Source organism: Cynocephalus volans, chromosome 8 (genome assembly GCF_027409185.1).
Source record: "Cynocephalus volans isolate mCynVol1 chromosome 8, mCynVol1.pri, whole genome shotgun sequence".
NCBI lineage: Eukaryota > Metazoa > Chordata > Mammalia > Dermoptera > Cynocephalidae > Cynocephalus > Cynocephalus volans.
This window is the reverse complement of record NC_084467.1, coordinates 98,247,552-98,266,289: the sequence shown is the minus strand read 5'-3', so window position 1 is coordinate 98,266,289 and position 18,738 is coordinate 98,247,552. Positions and strand designations below refer to the sequence as shown.

The 18,738-nt window shown below is 39.4% G+C and overlaps 1 protein-coding gene across 1 annotated transcript in view; it reads right to left on the bottom strand.

The window, feature by feature from the left end:
- Positions 1–447: 447 nt before the first annotated feature.
- CHIA (chitinase acidic) overlaps positions 448–18,738 on the bottom strand; it is a 53,201-nt gene continuing 34,910 nt past the window's right edge. Inside the window, 7 exon segments of the mRNA XM_063105809.1 lie at positions 448–540; positions 543–630; positions 1,410–1,572; positions 1,651–1,777; positions 2,281–2,435; positions 2,438–2,465; positions 2,746–2,869. Coding sequence (XP_062961879.1) covers positions 448–540; positions 543–630; positions 1,410–1,572; positions 1,651–1,777; positions 2,281–2,435; positions 2,438–2,465; positions 2,746–2,869 — 778 coding nt within the window.

The window sequence follows — 18,738 nt, the reverse complement described above, 5'->3', positions numbered from 1 at the left end:
CATAAAATGAATGGTATGTCAGGTCACGTGATAAGTGTCAGGGAAGAAAAAAGGAGGCATAGCAGGGAGAGGAGAAGGGAGGTTTTGATCTTAGTTTGAGTGGCCTGGAAAAGCCTCAGAGAAAAGGTGACTTCAAGGAAAGGCCTAAAGGAAGTGACAGAGAGAGTCAAATGGAAATTTGAGGAAAGAGTGTTCTAGTTTATGCAAAGGCCTTAAGGCTGCCTCACACCTCTCCTCTGTCATTCCACCCCCATGAACAGCCTGTCTCTTCACACCTAGAAAAGGTTTCCACCCAGTCACTCCAAACCAAGGACACTCATGTTTTGACTGCTGGTTTTATTGCAGTACCTTACTGAGGAACGAGATGTCCTAAGCAAAGCAGACTGCTCAGAGCTCTAGGGAATGAAGACACAGGCTTCTGCCCAGTTGCAGCAATCACAGCTGGTGTCAAAGACGAGGCCAGCCCGGAAGTTCTGCGTTTGTGTTATTCACCACGGGGAAGAGGCCTTTGGCTTTGCCGGCACAGAATCCATGCTCCCTGAGCTGCCTCCAGAGCTGCTGCTCCCGCTGCTGCCACTGCCGCTCCCACTGCCGCTCCCACTGCTGCCACTGCCGCTCCCACTGCTGCCACTGCCGCTCCCACAGCCGGGAGGAGCAGGTACTGGCCCAATGGGCCGAGTGGGGGCCATGCAACCTGAAACATATGCACAGAGACCATACTAATGAGCTTCAGCTAGAGGTGAAGAGAACTGTAAGAGTGGAGGTCTGGAGGTGGGGTGCAGTGTGCTCTGGATTCCCACATCTGAGGAGATCGAATGAAAACTCCATACTCAGGAAATAGGAAAAGCTATCATGTCAAGTCAGCCTAGCTTTCAATTAAAAAAAAAAAAAAGGTCTCTCTTCCCTTGTGATGTCTAAATCATAAAAAAAATATATACCAAGCAGCCAGTATGTGCAAAACTTTTCTAGAATCTGGGTGTAAGTGGTAAACAAATTAGCTCTAAGAGAAAATCTGGAAAAAATTTAGCAAGCTGGTATGTCCCCTGAACTACAGATTAGAGATATGTGTGCACTGGTGAGGGTTTCTTGTTAAATCCCCCCAGGTGGGCTGAGAGAGACTTGGAATAAGGGATTCACAGAGAAGTAGCTGCTTATATGGAAGGTCAACAAAATTTCTAGATACTTTTCCACACTGTTAAGACTTAGCCGATCTGAAAAACCCACCCAGGTACGCCTGGTTTCCCATAAGCATAAAATTCCTGACAGGGAAGTTCAGGCCTAGGGGAGGGATACACACCTGTCTCTCACCTGGGCAAGGGCAGTGAGATGACATAGGAAGAGGATCCCTGGGCAATGGGGGTGGGCAGATGTCAGGGCTGTCTTTTGAGTTAGAGAAGGAGCATTTATACTCCTTGGGCATCCGCCACTGTCACTTATTTACACTCTGTAGGCCGAGGGCCTCCTTCAGGGTGGATGTCAGGAAGAACTTGCCCTGGTTGCAGAAAGTGCCAGTGAAGTCATCCAGATCAATGGCCCAGACCATGATGCCTCCAAAGTTGTTCTGCTTAAGCCTGTTTAAGAATAGAGGACAACAAGAGTCATTCGATTTCCTGGGACTCAGGGCTGGGACTTAGCACATCTGAAGAGTTGACTGTACCTTGATATTGAAGCTCTTTACATTGTCATAGCCAACCCACTCAATGCTCGGTTAGGCGTAGGGCACATCTTGTGGAGCATCCCATGTCTAAGTGGTTCCATTTTTCAGGAAGGTGCAGATCTTTAAAAAGTCAAGAAATTAAAATCTTTAAGTATTACTTCCTTGAAAGAAAAGGTGTACACTTGTCTCTTTATTGAGGTTTTTTTTTTTTTCTTTCATGTCTCCGTTTGGTGTTTTCCTCTGCTTTCTATTCATGGGTTTTTAAAGAAGATCAAAATTGTTTTCAAATACTCATACATTGTCCCTATTCTTAGTGAGTGATTCTGGGAACCCACAGTAATATGAGAAGTGTATTTATTCCCTTGTGTGCTGATATAAATGACCTTAAGAATGCGGTCTGTTGCTTGAAGGAATATTGCACATTATTAAGTGCTCTTCATTTGGGTTAAGTAAATGAATATGTTATTTAAACACTCTAAGCATTTGGAATGACACTCTGTGTTTAAAGCAGGTAGGCAGGAGACAGAATGAATGTTCAGGATTTTGGCAGACTGTAGCCCTAAGGCTACTGCTCAGCATAGTGTTTGAAACGTACAGAGCACTAGTCAGCCTAACCTACCTACCTCACAGTAAGCCTAGAACCCAGACTGCCTGGTGTAGGGCCGGGCAGGACCAGCACTAGAAGTAGGTGCATCAATTCCACTGCTGGAAGTGTTGCTCAGAATGAAGGTGTGTCCATAGGCAGGGAATCCAATGATGAGCTTCTCAGCTGCGGCTCGTTGTCCTTCCAGTAGTTCATAGCATAATCCTGCAATGGCAGCTGGGTTAGCTATAGGCCCCAACCAGCTGATGACCCAATGCTTAGTTATGTTAGTCCCCCGTTCTAACACGTAAATGGACAGATGCATTAGTTAGTATTTTTTTCAAAACATTTTGGTGAAGTTGTAGTTAATGCTATATGATCAGGACTTAAGACAACAGTTGTCCAAGTGAGACATTTGCATAATTTATGTTTATTTTGTCCCTGCATCTCCATGTGATTTACTTGATCCCCTTTGATCTGCCTTTACATCTGCGCAGGGACTCACCACAGTGGGGTGGGTGTTGCTGCCAGTGTCAGTTGGGTATTTGTAGAGGGGGCTGCTCTCTCCAACACAGCCCTCCCAGGAGCCATGGAGATCATAGGCCATGACATGGAAGTAGTCCAGGTACCCCAGGAAGGGTAAAGGATTTAAAATCATTTCTGATGGTTATTCCCCACACCTATGTAGGCAAAAGGCATCACTTCCAAAGCCTCTTCTGTATATGGCCCAATTCCCTGGAGGTAGAGGGCGAGATTTAATGGCTCCCCTTTGCTTCATACAGAGAGTTCTTTCTCCTTTACCTGTCATCAAGACTCCACAATCTTGCCTCAACTTACCTTTCCAGACATGTCTCCTGCTGGCTTCTCAGCAGAAATTTTGCATATTAAGTTTTAGTATTCTCCATGCTCAAAAACAGCCTTATCTCCTCCATCTGGAATGTAGAATGTTTTCCTCCTGTACCCACCTCCCACCACCATTTTAAAGACCAAGCTCAGATGCTTTCCACCATGACACCTTCCCTACATTATAGCTGGAAGTGACCACCTTTCTCACCTCTGCCTCTCTGGCATTTGTTTGTACCATTAAGATAATTCAGTGCTGCTTTTTATGGAACATTTGTAGGTACAAAGTGTGGAACCACTGGAAAGGGCCACACAGATTGAGGTTCAAATTGTTTCTGTCATTGAGGTTCAAATCCTTTCTACCACTTACTAGGTGTGAGAAATTGGAAAAATTCCTTAACCTCAGTTTCCTAATTTGTAAAAGTGGGACACAAATGCCTACTTTGCAGGGCAGTTTTAAGCATTAAACAAAATATTTATAAAGAATCAAGTGCGTAATAAGCACTCCACAAATGATAATTATCACATAGAATATATGCATATGTACCTTATTTCCTGTTTGACTGAAAGCTCTTTAAAAATACCAATCAGGGAAGCAGGCAAGAGAGCACACCTGGGGTCCTAGGCAAAGAGCTGAGGGCCACAGCTCCCTCAGCCTGGAGGCAGCAATAGAGCATGCCAAAAATACCACTTGTGTGTGGGTGGCCCACCACAGCCAGTGCCATAGACACAGTAGCCAAAAAAGGAGCTTGATGCCACAGCAGCAGCCATAGCCACCATGCAGGTGGCCTGCGAGACACTCAACTGCATTGATATTAGGAGAGTCATCAGTGGAAACCAAAAAAAGATGTCTCTCTCCTTAAAGCCCACTCCAGAGTTGTAGAAGAAGCAACTTCTCTATCAGATGACCAGACATCAACATAGAGATGCTAGAAATGTGAAAACCCAAGAAAATATGACACCACCAAAAGAATACAGTAATTCTCAAATACCAGACCCTATAGAGCAGGAAACCCTTGAAATGACTGAGAAGGAATTCCAAGTAACAATCAAGGAAACTCACTGAGATATAAGACTTGGACAACGTAATGAAAGGAGAAAACAAACCCAGGATATGAAGGAAGAAATTTACAAAGATATTAATACCTTAAAAAAAATGTAGCAGAACTGATGGAACTGAAAGATTCACTCAATGAAATAAAAGGTATGACCAATAGCTTAAGCACCAGGCTAGAACAAGCAGAAGAAAGAATTTCTGATCTTGAAGACAGTCTTTTTGAAGTAACTCAGGAGGACAAAAAAAAAAAAAAAAAAAGGAAAAAAGAATTTAAAAAAAAGGAGAAAATCTAAGAGAGCTAGCAGACAACCCTAAGTGCACAAACACTGGGATCATGGGTGTTCCAGAAGAGGAGGAGAAAAGAACAAGCATTGAAAAATCTATTCAACAAAATAATAACAGAAAACATCTCAGGTATAGGGGAGGCATGGACCTTCAAATTCAGGAGGCTCAAAGATCCCCAAACAGAGTCAACCCAAAAAGATCCTCTCCAAGACACATTACAGTCAAACGGGCAAAGCTCAAAGACAGAGAATCTTAAAGGAAACAAGAGAAGAGCATTGGGTCACCTATAGGGATCCCATATCAGACTAATAGCAGACTTCCAAAAGAAACACTATAGGCCATAAGAAAAATGGACGATATATTCAAAATACTAAAAAATAAAATACTGCCAGCCAAGAATACTATACCCAACAAGACTATCTTTCCGAAATGAGGGGAAAATAGTGTATTTTCCAGACAAACAAAAACTGCCAGAGTTCACCACCACATGACAAGAAATCCTCAGGGAAGTCCTGCATCTGGAATCCACCAAATGATAATCACTACCATGAATACACAAGAAAGAACAAAACCACTGGTAGAACAAAAATACAAATGAGCAAAAGAAAGAAACTAAATTTTACAACCACAAAAAGCCATAGTGACAATGTAATAATGCCCCTGCTATGTTTCTTATTTTAGTAATTTCAGTCTTCTCCTTTTTTGGTCAATCTAGATAAAGGTTTGCAAATTTTGTTGATTTTTTTAAAGAATCAACTTTTGGTTTCATTGATTTGTTTTTTAATTCCCTATTTCATATATTTCTGTTGTAATCTTTGTTGTTTCCTGTTAATATTTGCTTTTGGTTTAGTTTGCTCTACTTTTTCTATTTTCTTAAGGCAGAAGTTTACATTACTGATTTGAGATTTTTCTTATTTTTAATATAGGTGTTTACAAGTATAAATTTTCCTCTAAACACTGCCTGAGCCCTGAATCCAAAAATTTTTATGTATTGTGTTTGGATCTTTATCTCAAAGCACTCTCTAATTTCCCTGGGATTTTTCTTTGTACCCATTGTTTATCTAGGAGAGTGTCACTTAATTTCCACACTTCTGTGAGTTTTCTAAATTTCCTTCTATTATTGTGATCAGAGAAAATATTTTCTATGACCTTAATCCAAAAAAAAAAAAGAAAGAAAGAAAGAAAAAGGAAAAATTTAAACAAACAAGCAAAAAGTTCATGGAATGATTTCCATTATCTTTCAGTTCCATTTTTCCATGAACTTTTTGAAGTGCCCTTGTGTTATATTCTGTTTCATTGATTTTTTATGCAATTTATGTGGCTAAACTAAATTTCTATTCTTGATTTCTTTTTATTAAGTAGGCTTGTTGATTTTCTTTGAAATTAATTTGCCTTTGAAAAGTTTATTCATTTTTCTCTGTTGAAATTAATTTGATATTTGCATGCTTTTGGAAGACTTTAGAGAGCTATTTCAAATAATTGTACAGATTATAAAATGAAATATGTAAATTTAAATGTTTTACATCTCCAGTTTTTGTAAAAATTTGAAGCCCTACTTTCTACAGAGTATTTTGTTATTCATCTGTTATCGGTTTATGTATTTGTTATTTGAACAAATAAATATGCATATCCTTTAAAAAAAATAAAATAATGTCCAGAAAAAATATATATAAAAAAATTAAAATACCAGTCAAACCGATGTTGATTCCTATATCACACCTAAAATCTATTTTGTAGGCAAAATAGGCCCTCCAAATAAACATTTATTGAACACCAAACAAATTAATTTTAGTAGAAGTAACTGTTGTATTTTATGTGGAAAAAAACAGCTTAGTGCAAGGCTATATTTTGGGACTGGGGTCTTCTGATATCTTTCAAGTCACACCTCGTAGAAGAATGTCTAGACGTGCTGCCTGCCTTGATGCAAGTGCTAGGAATTGCAGGATGGATTTCATTTGAGTCTTTTTGAAGTTTGAGAAGGGCTGCTGTAAAGCTCGTAGCCATAACAGTAATGCGCTAAGCACTGTGCATACCAGGTACACCTGCAGGAAAGGTAAGTGGTTTCTCTCATCTTGTACTCGAGCCCTCCCAGATCACCACTGGTCTCTCCTGTGTCTCTCTAGCTGTGTTTCAGAATGCTTAAAGCCTTCTTTACTCTTAAAAATAAAACAGGTGATGTAGGGAATACTAATAGTATAGCATATGGAGCTCTTTGCTGGGTGCCTGTGGGTCCTACTTCAGTTCTGCCTCTGATTTGTTTTGGATTCCCACTCTTAAGAATGTCATTGAGGTCCCAGCCCTGCTCTTACTCCCAGATCTCTCAGGTGAGTTCAAGGAAGTTCACAATTGTTTATGCTAGCTCAGTAATGAAGCTGGTTTCTTTGAAAGCCCCCCAACACTGTTGTGGGCTCCTGGAAAGCTATTAATATTTTTTGTTCTGGCCTCTCTTTCAGTGGTAAGGGCAGAATCCCAGGCTATGATTCCAGGGCAGTGTTGCCCATTCCCCTCAAAGGACTCGAAGGACTGGGATCACAGCAGTGATGGAGTGGAGGTGGGGAATACAACCCCTAACCAAGTCTGAGGTAATGAATGAGAAAACATCCTGGACTTGGAAGTTGGGAAATGTCTAGTATGAACTCTATCATTCACATGCTGACAGCCTTGGGAAAGTAACTTAAATATACTAGAAATATACCAATAATTTCATTAAATCTAAATGGGCTAAATACTTGAGTTACAAGTCAAACATTGCCAGTGTATTTTCTTTCTAAAAAGCCATTCAAGTATATGCTGCTTATGAGAAACATATTAGAAAGATACAGCAAGGTTAAAGTAAAAGGATGAAAAAATTATAACATGCAAACACAAACCAAAAGAAAGTAGGTGTAGCTATACTATATCAGATGAAGCATACTTTTAAAAAAGAAGCATCCTTATAGAAAAAGAAGAGCGTTTCATAATAGTAGAGGGTCTATCCAACAGGAAGATATCACAATTCTAAATCTTTATGTACTTGGTAACTTAGCTTCAAAATACATAAAGCAAAGGTTGACAGAACTAAAAGGAAAAATAGACAAGTCTGCAATCATAGTAGGAAATTTTAAAGTACCTCTCATAGTAACAAAACAAAGACAAAAATCAGTAAGGGTCCAAATATAAGCATACTGTCAATGACTTAAGCTTAATTGACATACATAAAACATTATATACACAGTCTCATAATTGCATTCTTTTCAAGTGCACGTGAAGGAGTAAAGGGGGCTTTCCCCAAGAGCCCTTGTTCCCAGAAAGGTCTCCTCACCTATAGCACATACAAAGGATAAATACTGTAATGAAGAGTTAGTCTGGCAGGTGGTGCTCATAGGTGTGTACGCAAGAAAGCTGACCATATTGGTTTGCATATGGGAAATCAGTTAAGAGGTATTAAAAGAAGGCATCCTTCCTGTAAAAGTTGAGTCACAAACTGGAAGGAACAAAGGGAGGAGATACAGTCCTTGTCCCCTATAATCTTGTAATTAGATGTTGTAACTCACAGTAAACATTATGGGAATGCACCTGCATCAAACTACTCATTCATTAATTTTGTGTGTGTGTGTGTGTGTGTGTGTCTTTTTTGTGACCAGCCGCACTGCGCTCAGCCAGTGAGTGCACCGGTCAGCCCTATATAGGATCTGAACCCGCGGCAGGAGCGCTACTGCACTCCCAGCGCCGCACTCACCCGAGTGCGCCACGGGGTCGGCCCAATATTTATTCATTTATTTAATAATTACCTAATGAATGCCTACACTGTATTAGGTACCATGTAGGTGCTTGGCTATATGAGTAAATAAGACACAGGGCTTGTCATCACTGGTGCAGACAGATAAATAAATAGAAACATGATCTGGTGAATTAAATGTTACAGTGCAAGTTAGCCCAGAGTTACTATTACAGCAAGTAAAAAGGAATCCAGTTTGAGGAGTGGGCAGCCATACTTCTGGATATAAGGATTCAGAAGGAAATGTTCAGAAATAGGGGGAGAGAATCAAGAAAATGTTTTCGGAAGATATTGTTTTTAGGATATTGACATACAGTAAAGACAATGGGGATACAGGGGAGTGAGGCAAGCCCAGCAAAATGATAATGCAAAAATTCTCCACTAGAAAGAATAAAATACTCTGACATACTGATGAGATGGAAGGGTGTCTGAGAAAGTGAAAGAAAGCAAGGTACGAAAGAGTGTGCTTCTATACATATATAGTACAAGAAACAAGTAATAATGACTAATTCTGGAAAATGGGACCGCAGGACAAGTGTGGACCATAGTGCTTTTTAGCTCCTTGCATCAGGAGGTGGATTGCTTAGCCCACCTCTTGAATCTGGGCTGACCTTGTTACCTCTCTCATTAATAGAATGCAGCTACTGGGACATTGTGTGAGTCCTGGGCCTAGTTCTGAAGAGGCCCTGCAGTTTCTGCTCTCACAGTCATGGAAAGCTGACACTACCGTGTAACCAGGGCTAGCCCGAGGGATGATGAGAAACAAGTGGCCATCACTCCCAACTGTCCTCGCTGACAGCCAGGCGACCCCCACAACCAGAGCCCTCTAGTTGACCTCCAGACGTCCACAGATGCATGAGGTAGCCCAACCAAGACCACAGGTATCCAGCTCATTCCAGCCCAAACTGCTGTCGCACAGAATTGTGAGCTAAATAAATTGCTGCTGTTTTCTTTTTCAATTTAAATTTTAAGTTTTCTGAAATTGTGGTTAAAAAACACATAAGATAAAATTTACCTTCTTAATCGTTTTTAAGTGTACAGTTCAGCAGTGTTAACTATGTTCATGTTATCACATAACATCTCTAGAACTTCATCTTGCAAAATTATAGCTGTGGGAGAACCCCTTTCTTCACCCCTCGTGGACTATTCCACGCAAGCAGTGCGGGTGCAGTTGGCTCTGGGTGGAGCAGTTACCTGTCCATCTTGCCCTAGCCCATCTGGGACCCTTGAGTGAGTCGCCACCTGAAGGTGATACTGCATCCTCCCTGTTGCACCTTCCAGGCCTGAGCCCTGGCAGAGAGGGCAAGGGTTGCAGGGTGCGGAGTGGGGGGACGGGGGAGAGGGGTAGGGAACCAGACAGCCAGGGGCAGCATAATGGCTCCATGTCCCTGGATGGGGTGTACTGAAGTCAGACAAGTCAGACAAGTCAGAGAGAGGGTCCTAAAACTTTGAGCGGGGCCACCTCACCTGCTCCACTCTGCTTTTCCCTCCATTGTAAGATCCAAAGGCTGGATCCTGGGCTGGAGATGAGGGGTGTCTTCTGTTTGTGGTTGAGCCAAAGGGCAGCATGGTGTGGGTTAAGGTTATGAACACCAGAGCCAGACAGACAGCTTTTTAAAATTATTTTTCATGATGATTCAGAATTGTTTAATGCACTGATTTGACAGACTTCAAATTCTTAGAGTAAAAAGAAAACCACTTATAATAAAACAGAAACAAAGACAAAAACACAGCTAAGCAACAGAGCGTATAATGAAAGATATTTGAATATATTAGACATTATTCCCCAAACAAAATTCTTTTTCTAAATTTGTAAACTAGAGCAAAATATATTCATGAAGTGAGGAGAGAAAACAAAAACATTTTCAAAAATAGTTTTGAAATTATACCAAGCAGCACATTTTCAGCATTAGCACCAAAACCTAAATATAACTGAAAACAAAAACAAAAGGAAGCAGAAAACATTAACATAAAGGGTTTTGCCCTTATTGTAATAGCTATAATTTTTTTATTAATATTGTTATATTTTTATATTCTATGATGTTGTTGCAGAGCAGTCGGGAGGGAGAGAGGAAAGGGGGAGGAAATGGGATGGAAGAAGGAGGAAGGAGGAGGGGTGGGATTGAGGCCTGTGGCACCCCCCTCATTCCCACAGGGGAGACCAGGTGGCTTCCAGCAGTGGCTTGGTCATTACTGGGCTGGGTGCAGATGTCACGGGGATGTGGCAAAAGCCCTCACCCCCCACCACCCCAGCTCAGGAACCTGGGGCCCTTCTTGCTGGGGCTTGGTGGTTGTCACTGAGCTGGTTGCATGTGTCGGGGGTGTGTGACCAAGGCTTGGGAGAGCCCAGGGCACTTCCTGCGGAGGATCAGTGGTTGTTGCCGGGCTGGTTGTACATGTCACGGCGGGAGTGGCTGAGGCCTGAGGCCCCCACACTCTGGACTGCTTGCGGATGGTGGGGGGCATCAGACAGCCAGCTTTGAAAGGCATCTTCCAGCTGTTTGACCTTAGGCAGGTCTCTTAGCTTCTCTGTGCCAATTCACTATCTGTAAAGTGAGCATGCCATAAACATGACTACCGCATGGGGTAATTAGGAGAATTCAAGGAATTGATGTTTGTAGCATGCTAAGGACAGGGCCTGCTCACAGAGTGCTGTGTAATTGTCTGTCAAATGAATAGAGCAGCAGGAAGGAACTTGGAGAGAGGAGTGGGGGGAATACTGAGGGTGACCCCAGCTGGACTTCCCCCACGGACTAGTCAGGGCAATAAGATAAGGAGCCCTCGGGGTGTGGGAATTCTCAAGAAGGAGATAATCCAGACAATTACAAATAGCTAAAGTGCAAGCCGGCAGGGATGACAGGGGAAGCCAGAAAACCCTGGGCCAGATATACCCTAATGACTGTGAAATACACACAAGGTATGTCAAAGCCAGAAGAAATTAAGTTCACATTCTCTTTGTGTCATTATTTCACACAATGCGGGGCCAGCACTTTGCACAAATGTGGGTTCTTGTTTTCTGCTGTTTACCAGAGCATTCGCTATATAATGGAACGTCTGATCAACAATTCTGGGTTCCTTCACACGGTTCGTCACCCAAACCCAGACACATTTGAGGGTGAAAGAGGACATTAAAATTAGGTAATTTTTAAAATATCATTTTGATTGAAAAATGTTTTATTATACTAATGGACTTCCAAAATAGTTCTATTAAAACTATTTCAATAATTTACTTTTCTAAAATGTAAAATATTTGTACAGTAAATAAAAATGTAAAATTCTGAATAATTATTTTTGCTACATATTCACAAACTTCAATCAGTTTTTAGCCCTATTTCTAATACTGTATATTATAATACTGCTGGCATTTTTCTGAAGAATGAATTTTTTTCAATATGGTTTTATTATTCAAAAATTTTTTTCCGTAATATTGCCTGCCATCTTCCGCAAAGTTGCTTTCATGGTTAATTAATCAAGAAATGTTGATACTTTCTGTGTTAGTTTGCTAGGGTTGGTTTCCATAACAAAGTGCCACGGACTGGGTTGCTTGAACAACAGAAATTTATTTCCTCACAGTTCTGGAGGCTTAAAGTCCAAGACGAGGGTTGGTTTCTTCCGAAGGCCTTTCTCCTTGGCTTGTAGATGGCCATGTTCTTCATGTGTCTTTAAAAGGTCTTCCCACTGTGTGTCTATGTCCTCATCTCCTCTTCTTATAAGGCCACCAATCATATTGAATTAAGGCAAACTCAAATGATCTCATTTTACCTCAATTACCTCTTTAAAGGCCCTATTTCCAAATACAGTCACATTCTATGGTAGTGGGGACTGACCCTTCACCACGTGAATTGTCTCAATGCCAGGAGACAATTCACCTTCTGCTGATTTTCTTTATAGGCCAAACTTTTAATTGAGAAATACATCCTCTGCAGATGGTTGGAGTAAATTCTGTTAAATGGGGGTATTTTCAATTCTGATATTTTCTATCAAAACGTTGAAATATTTCAACCCACATACTTTCACAAGTGCTTGTTTTACCTCCATCTAGAGCACCCTTCTTCAACAAATACCTTTACAAGAAAAAACTTAACAAGTAAATTATCTCTATAACTCTGAAATATTTCACCAAATTTAGATGCTGCAAGACCATAGGCCTCTTTAGTTTCTTTCCAATCTAATATAGCAATAAATGTAGCCAATTAAAAATAGTAGCTCAAAAAATTATAGCTCCATCGAAAGAGTCTTCTCATAAACTGAAATATTCCAAAGTACAATTATAGAATTTAAAAACTGTATTATATATAGTATTTAAGTGTTTCTCATTTAATTTCTCCAATGCGTCTTTCAAAGTCTCACTATTTGCAACATTTTTTTTTAATAATATTAATTACTAAAACTTGAAAAGTTAAAGCATTTTGGAGCTTCATTTGTTGAATACTTTGACAAAATATGTACAATTACTTTTGAATAAAATGCAACCAAAATTTAGAAGACTTGTGTACAAAAAAGTTCAGTATCATTGTAGGACACTTCGAATTTGTTTAAAAGTTTTTTTTAATTTTTAAAAATTTGCTTTTTATTTTTTTATTTATTTTATTTTATTTATTTTATTTTTTTATGATTACAACTGTTTTCTTTAATAAGTATTTTTACAGGAAAAAACATATTAAAGTAAAGATTAAATCTGAAGTATCAAGACGTTGACAATGGTTTGCTTTGGGAATCCAAAGTTATAGTTGATTTTCTTTTTTTTTTAGTGACCATATTAAACCTTTATATTTATATTAAGAGGAAGAAAACAGCTTTAAGAAAAATTTCAGTTTGAAAACAAACTTTTGGATTCTGTTTTGTCCCCTAGTTATCTGGAGACCACTAATGTAGGCTGTTTCTACTCACAAGTGATATCTGGAAACAGCACTGCCCAGTTCCTATCTTTGTCATCAGCTGTCTGTGCAACAAGGTTTTTTGTTTGTTTTTTTAAATTCTTTATTTTATTTTATTTTATTTATTTTTTTTTTAAATTTTATTTTGTCGATATACATTGTAGCTGATTATTCCTCCCCATCACCAAAACCTCCCTCTTTTTTTTTTTTTCCTGTCCTTTCTGTTTGCTTGTCGTATCAACTTCAAATAATTGTGGTTGTTATATCTTCTTCCCCCCCCCCCCCGGCTTGTGTGTGTGTGTGTGAGTGTGTGTGTGTGTGAATTTATATATTAATTTTTAGTTCCCTCCAATAAGTGAGAACATGTGGTATTTCTCTTTCTGTGCCTGACTTGTTTCACTAAATATAATTCTCTCAAGGTCCATCCATGTTGTTGCAAATGGCAGTATTTCATTCGTTTTTATAGCTGAGTAGTATTCCATTGTGTAGATGTACCACATTTTCCGTATCCACTCATCTGATGATGGGTATTTGGGCTGTTTCCAACTCTTGGCTATTGTAAAGAGTGCTGCGATGAACATTGGGGAACAGGTATACCTTCGACTTGATGATTTCCATTCCTCTGGGTATATTCCCAACAGTGGGATGGCTGGGTCGTATGGTAGATCTATTTGCAATTGTTTAAGGAACCTCCATACCATTTTCCATAGAGGCTGCACCATTTTGCAGTCCCACCAACAATGTATGAGAGTTCCTTTTTCTCCGCAGCCTCGCCAGCATTTATCGTTCATAGTCTTTTGGATTTTAGCCATCCTAACTGGGGTTAGATGGTATCTCAATGTGGTTTTGATTTGCATTTCCCGGATGCTGAGTGATGTTGAGCATTTTTTCATATGTCTGTTGGCCATTTGGATATCTTCCTTAGAGAAATGCCTACTTAGCTCTTTTGCCCATTTTTTAATTAGGTTGCTTGTTTTCTTCTTGTAAAGTTGTTTGAGTTCCTTATATATTCTGGATATTAATCCTTTGTCAGATGTATATTTTGCAAATATTTTCTCCCACTCTGTTGGTTGTCTTTTAACTCTGTTAATTGTTTCTTTTGCTGTGCAGAAGCTTTTTAGTTTGATATAATCCCATTTGTTTATTTTTCCTTTGGTTGCCCGTGCTTTTGGGGTCGTATTCATGAAGTCTGTGCCCAGTCCTATTTCCTGAAGTGTTTCTCCTATGTTTTCTTTAAGAAGTTTTATTGTCTCAGGGTGTATATTTAAATCCTTAATCCATTTTGAGTAGATTTTAGTATACGGTGAGAGGTATGGATCTAGTTTCATTCTCCTGCATATCGATATCCAGTTATCCCAGCACCACTTGCTGAAGAGGCAGTCCATTTCCCAGTGAATAGGCTTGGTGCCTTTGTCGAAGATCAGATGGCAGTAAGTGTGTGGGTTGATTTCTGGATTCTCTATTCTATTCCATTGGTCAGTGTGTCTGTTTTTATGCCTGTACCATACTGTTTTGGTTATTATAGCTTTCTAGTATAGCTTAAAGTCAGGTAGTGTTATGTCTCCAGCTTTATTTTTTTTGCTGAGCATTGCTTTGGCTATGCGTGGTCTTTTATTGTTCCATATAAATGTCTGAATAGTTTTTTCCATTTCTGAGAAAAATGTCTTTGGAATTTTGATGGGGATTGTGTTGAATTTGTATATCACTTTGGGTAGTATGGACATTTTCACTATGTTGATTCTTCCAATCCAAGAGCATGGAATATCTTTCCGTCTTCTTGTATCCTCTCTAATTTCTCTCAGCAGTGGTTTGTAGTTCTCATTATAGAGATTTTTCACATCCTTGGTTAACTCAATTCCTAAGTATTTTATTTTTTTGGTGGCTATTGTAAATGGGCAGGCTTTCTTGATTTCTCATTCTGCATGTTCACTATTGGAGAAAAGAAATGCTACTGATTTTTGTGTGTTGATTTTGGATCCTGCTACTGTGCTGAAATCATTTATCAATTCCAACAGTTTTTTTGTAGAGGTTTTAGGCTGTTCGATATATAGGATCATGTCATCTGCAAACAGGGACAGTTTGACTTCATCTTTTCCAATCTGGATGCCCTTTATTTCCTTCTCTTCTCTGATTGCTCTGGCTAGTACTTCCAACACTATGTTGAATAGGAGTGGTGAGAGTGGGCATCCTTGTCTAGTTCCTGTTCTTAAAGGAAAAGCTTTCAGCTTTTCCCCATTCAGGATGATATTGGCAGTGGGTTTGGCATATATGGCTTTAATTATGTTGAGATACTTTCCCTCTATACCTAACTTATAGAGGGTCTTTGTCATGAATGAGTGCTGAACTTTATCAAATGCTTTTTCAGCATCTATAGAGATGATCATATGGTCCTTGTGTTTGAGTTTATTAATATGGTGTATCACATTTATTGATTTGCGTATGTTGAACCAACCTTGCATCCCTGGGATGAATCCCACTTGATTGTGGTGAATAATTTTTCGTATGTGTTGCTGTATTCTGTTTGCTAGTATTTTAGTGAGGATTTTTGCATCTATATTCATCAAGGATATCGGCCTGTAGTTTTCTTTTTTGGTTATATCTTTACCTGGTTTTGGTATCAGGATGATGTTTGCTTCATAGAATGAGTTTGGGAGATTTGTGTCCGTTTCAGTCTTTTGGAATAGTTTGTAAAGAATGGGTGTCAATTCCTCTTTGAATGTTTGGTAAAATTCTGCTGTGAATCCATCTGGTCCTGGGCTTTTCTTTGTTGGGAGCCTTCTGATAACAGCTTCAATCTCCTTTATTGTTATTGGTCTGTTCAAATTTTCTACGTCTTCACGGTTCAGTTTTGGGAGCTTGTGTGTGTCCAGAAATTTATCCATTTCCTCCAGATTTTCAAATTTGTTGGCGTATAGTTGTTTATAGTAGTCTCGAGTGATTCCTTGTATTTCAGATGAATCAGTTGTAATATCGCCTTTTTCATTTCTAATTTTTGTTATTTGAGTCTTCTCTCTTCTTTTTTTTGTTAGCCATGCTAATGGTTTGTCTATTTTATTTATCTTTTCAAAAAACCAACTTTTTGATTCGTTGATCTTTTGAATTGTTTTTTGGTTTTCAATTTCATTCAGTTCTGCTCTGATCTTAATGATTTCTTTCCGTCTGCTAACTTTAGGTTTGGATTGTTCTTATTTTTCTAGTTCTTTAAGGTGAAGTGTTAGGTTGTTCACTTGCCATCTTTCTATTCTTCGGACGTGAGCATTTAATGCAATAAATTTTCCCCTCAATACTGCTTTTGCAGTATCCCACAGGTTTTGGTATGATGTATCATTATTTTCATTAGTTTCAATAAACTTTTTGATTTCCTGCTTGATTTCTTCTTGGACCCATATGTCATTAAGTAGAATGCTGTTTAATTTCCATGTGTTTGTATAGTTTCCAGAGTTTCATTTGTTATTAATTTCTAGTTTTAATCCATTGTGGTCTGAGAAGATACATGGGATAATTCCAATTTTTTTGAATTTATTGAGACTTGATTTGTGACCTAATATGTGATCTATCCTGGAGAATGATCCATGTGCTGCTGAGAAGAATGAATATTCTGAGGTTGTTGGGTGGAATGTTCTGTAGATATCTGCCAATTCCAATTGGTCTAGAGTCTTGTTTAGATCTTGTGTTTCTCTACTGATTCTTTGCCTAGATGATCTGTCTAATATTGACAATGGAGTGTTCAGGTCCCCTGCTATTATGGTATTAGTGTCTATTTCCTTCTTTAGGTCTAATAGAGTTTGTTTTATAAATCTGGCTGCTCCAACATTGGGTGCGTACGTATTTATGATTGTTATGTCTTCTTGATGGATCAGTCCTTTTATCATTAAGTAGTGTCCCTCATTGTCTCTTTTTATGGTTTTTAGTTTAAAGTCTATTTTGTCAGATATAAGAATAGCTACTCCAGCTCGTTTTTCTTTTCTGTTTGCATGGTAAATCTTTTTCCATCCTTTCACTCTTAGTCTGTGTGAATCTTTATGGGTGAGGTGGGTCTCTTGTAGGCAGCATATAGTTGGGTCCTGCTTTTTGATCCAGTCAGCCAGTCTGTGTCTTTTAATTGGGGAATTTAAGCCTTTAACATTAAGAGTTGTTATTGAAAGGTGTTGATTTATTCCTAGTATTTTATTGGTTGTTTGGTTGTCTTAGGTGTCTTTTGTTCCTTGCTTTCTGATTTACTGTTTGGTTTCTTTGTTTGTTGGTTCCTTAGGTTGTAGATAGTGTTTTTGTTAGCTTGTTTTCTCTTCATGAATGCCATTTTTATTGTACTAGCGGGTTTAGATTTTTCTTGGGTTTTTATGGCAGTGGTAGTTATTTTTCAGGAACCAAACCCAGTACTCCCTTGAGGATTTCTTGTAAGGGTGGTCATGTGGTAGTGAACTCCCGCAGTTTTGTTTGTCTGAGAAATATACTATTTGCCCCTCATTTCGGAAGGATAGCCTTGCAGGGTAGAGTATTCTTGGCTGGCAATCTTTGTCTTTTAGTATTTTGAAAATATCATCCCATTCCTTTCTAGCTTTTAGGGTTTGTGATGAAAAGTCTGATGTTAACCTGATTGGGGCTCCCTTATAAGTGATTTGACGCTTCTCTCTTGCAGTTTTTAAGATTCTCTCTTTGTCTCTGAGTTTTGCCAATTTGACTATGACATGTCTTGGAGAAGGCCTTTTTGGGATGAATACGTTTGGAGATCGTTGAGCTTCCTGGATCTGAAGATCTGTGATTTTTCCTATACCTGGGAAGTTTTCTGCCACTATTTTGTTGAATATGTTTTCAATGGAATCTCCATTTTCCTCCCCTTCTGGAATACCCATGACTCGGATATTTGAGCGCTTGAGGTTGTCTGATATCTCTCTCAGATTTTCTTCCATGTCCTTGATTCCTTTTTCTTTCTTTTTGTCTGCTTGTGTTATTTCAAACAGCCCATCTTCAAGTTCAGAGGTTCTCTCTTCAACTTCGACAAGCCTGCTGGTTAAACTCTCCATTGTGTTTTTTATTTCGCTGAATAACTTCTTCAGTTCAGCAAGTTCTGCTACATTTTTTTTCAGGACATTGATTTCCTTGTATATTTCCTCTTTCAGATCCTGTATACTTTTCCTCATTTCATCATGATGTCTAGCTGAGTTTTCTTGTATCTCATTCAGTTTCCTTAGAATTATCACTCGAAATTCCTTGTCAGTTATTTCAAGGGCTTCTTGTTCTATAGGATCTAGAGTATGAGATTTATTAACTTTTGGTGGTGTACTTTCTTGATTTTTTGTATTTCTGGTGTCTTTTTTTTGGTGTTTATTCATTGTGGCAGGGGGTTTCACAGTCCACCGGTTTGAGACTAATGACTAACTAGGATGTTGCTGTGGTTGCCAATTTGGTATGGCTCCCGCCATGACTGCTCAGTTGGCCTCTAGTGTCTTGTGTGTGTGGTTGCCTCGGGTCTTGGGCTTCTCCGGGGATCCACCTTTCTGGTCAGCTTGGACTCTGCTGGGCTGGTGGATCACGTACCACAGGGTGTGTGATCTCTGTTGAGCTTTCACTTCCTGTACAGGACTTCTCCCCGTTCCGTGTGCTCTGGCCCAGGCTGTTAGATTGTGCAGTGGCGACCCCACCGGGTGTGTGGTTTCTGTCGAGTCTCCGCCTCCCTGG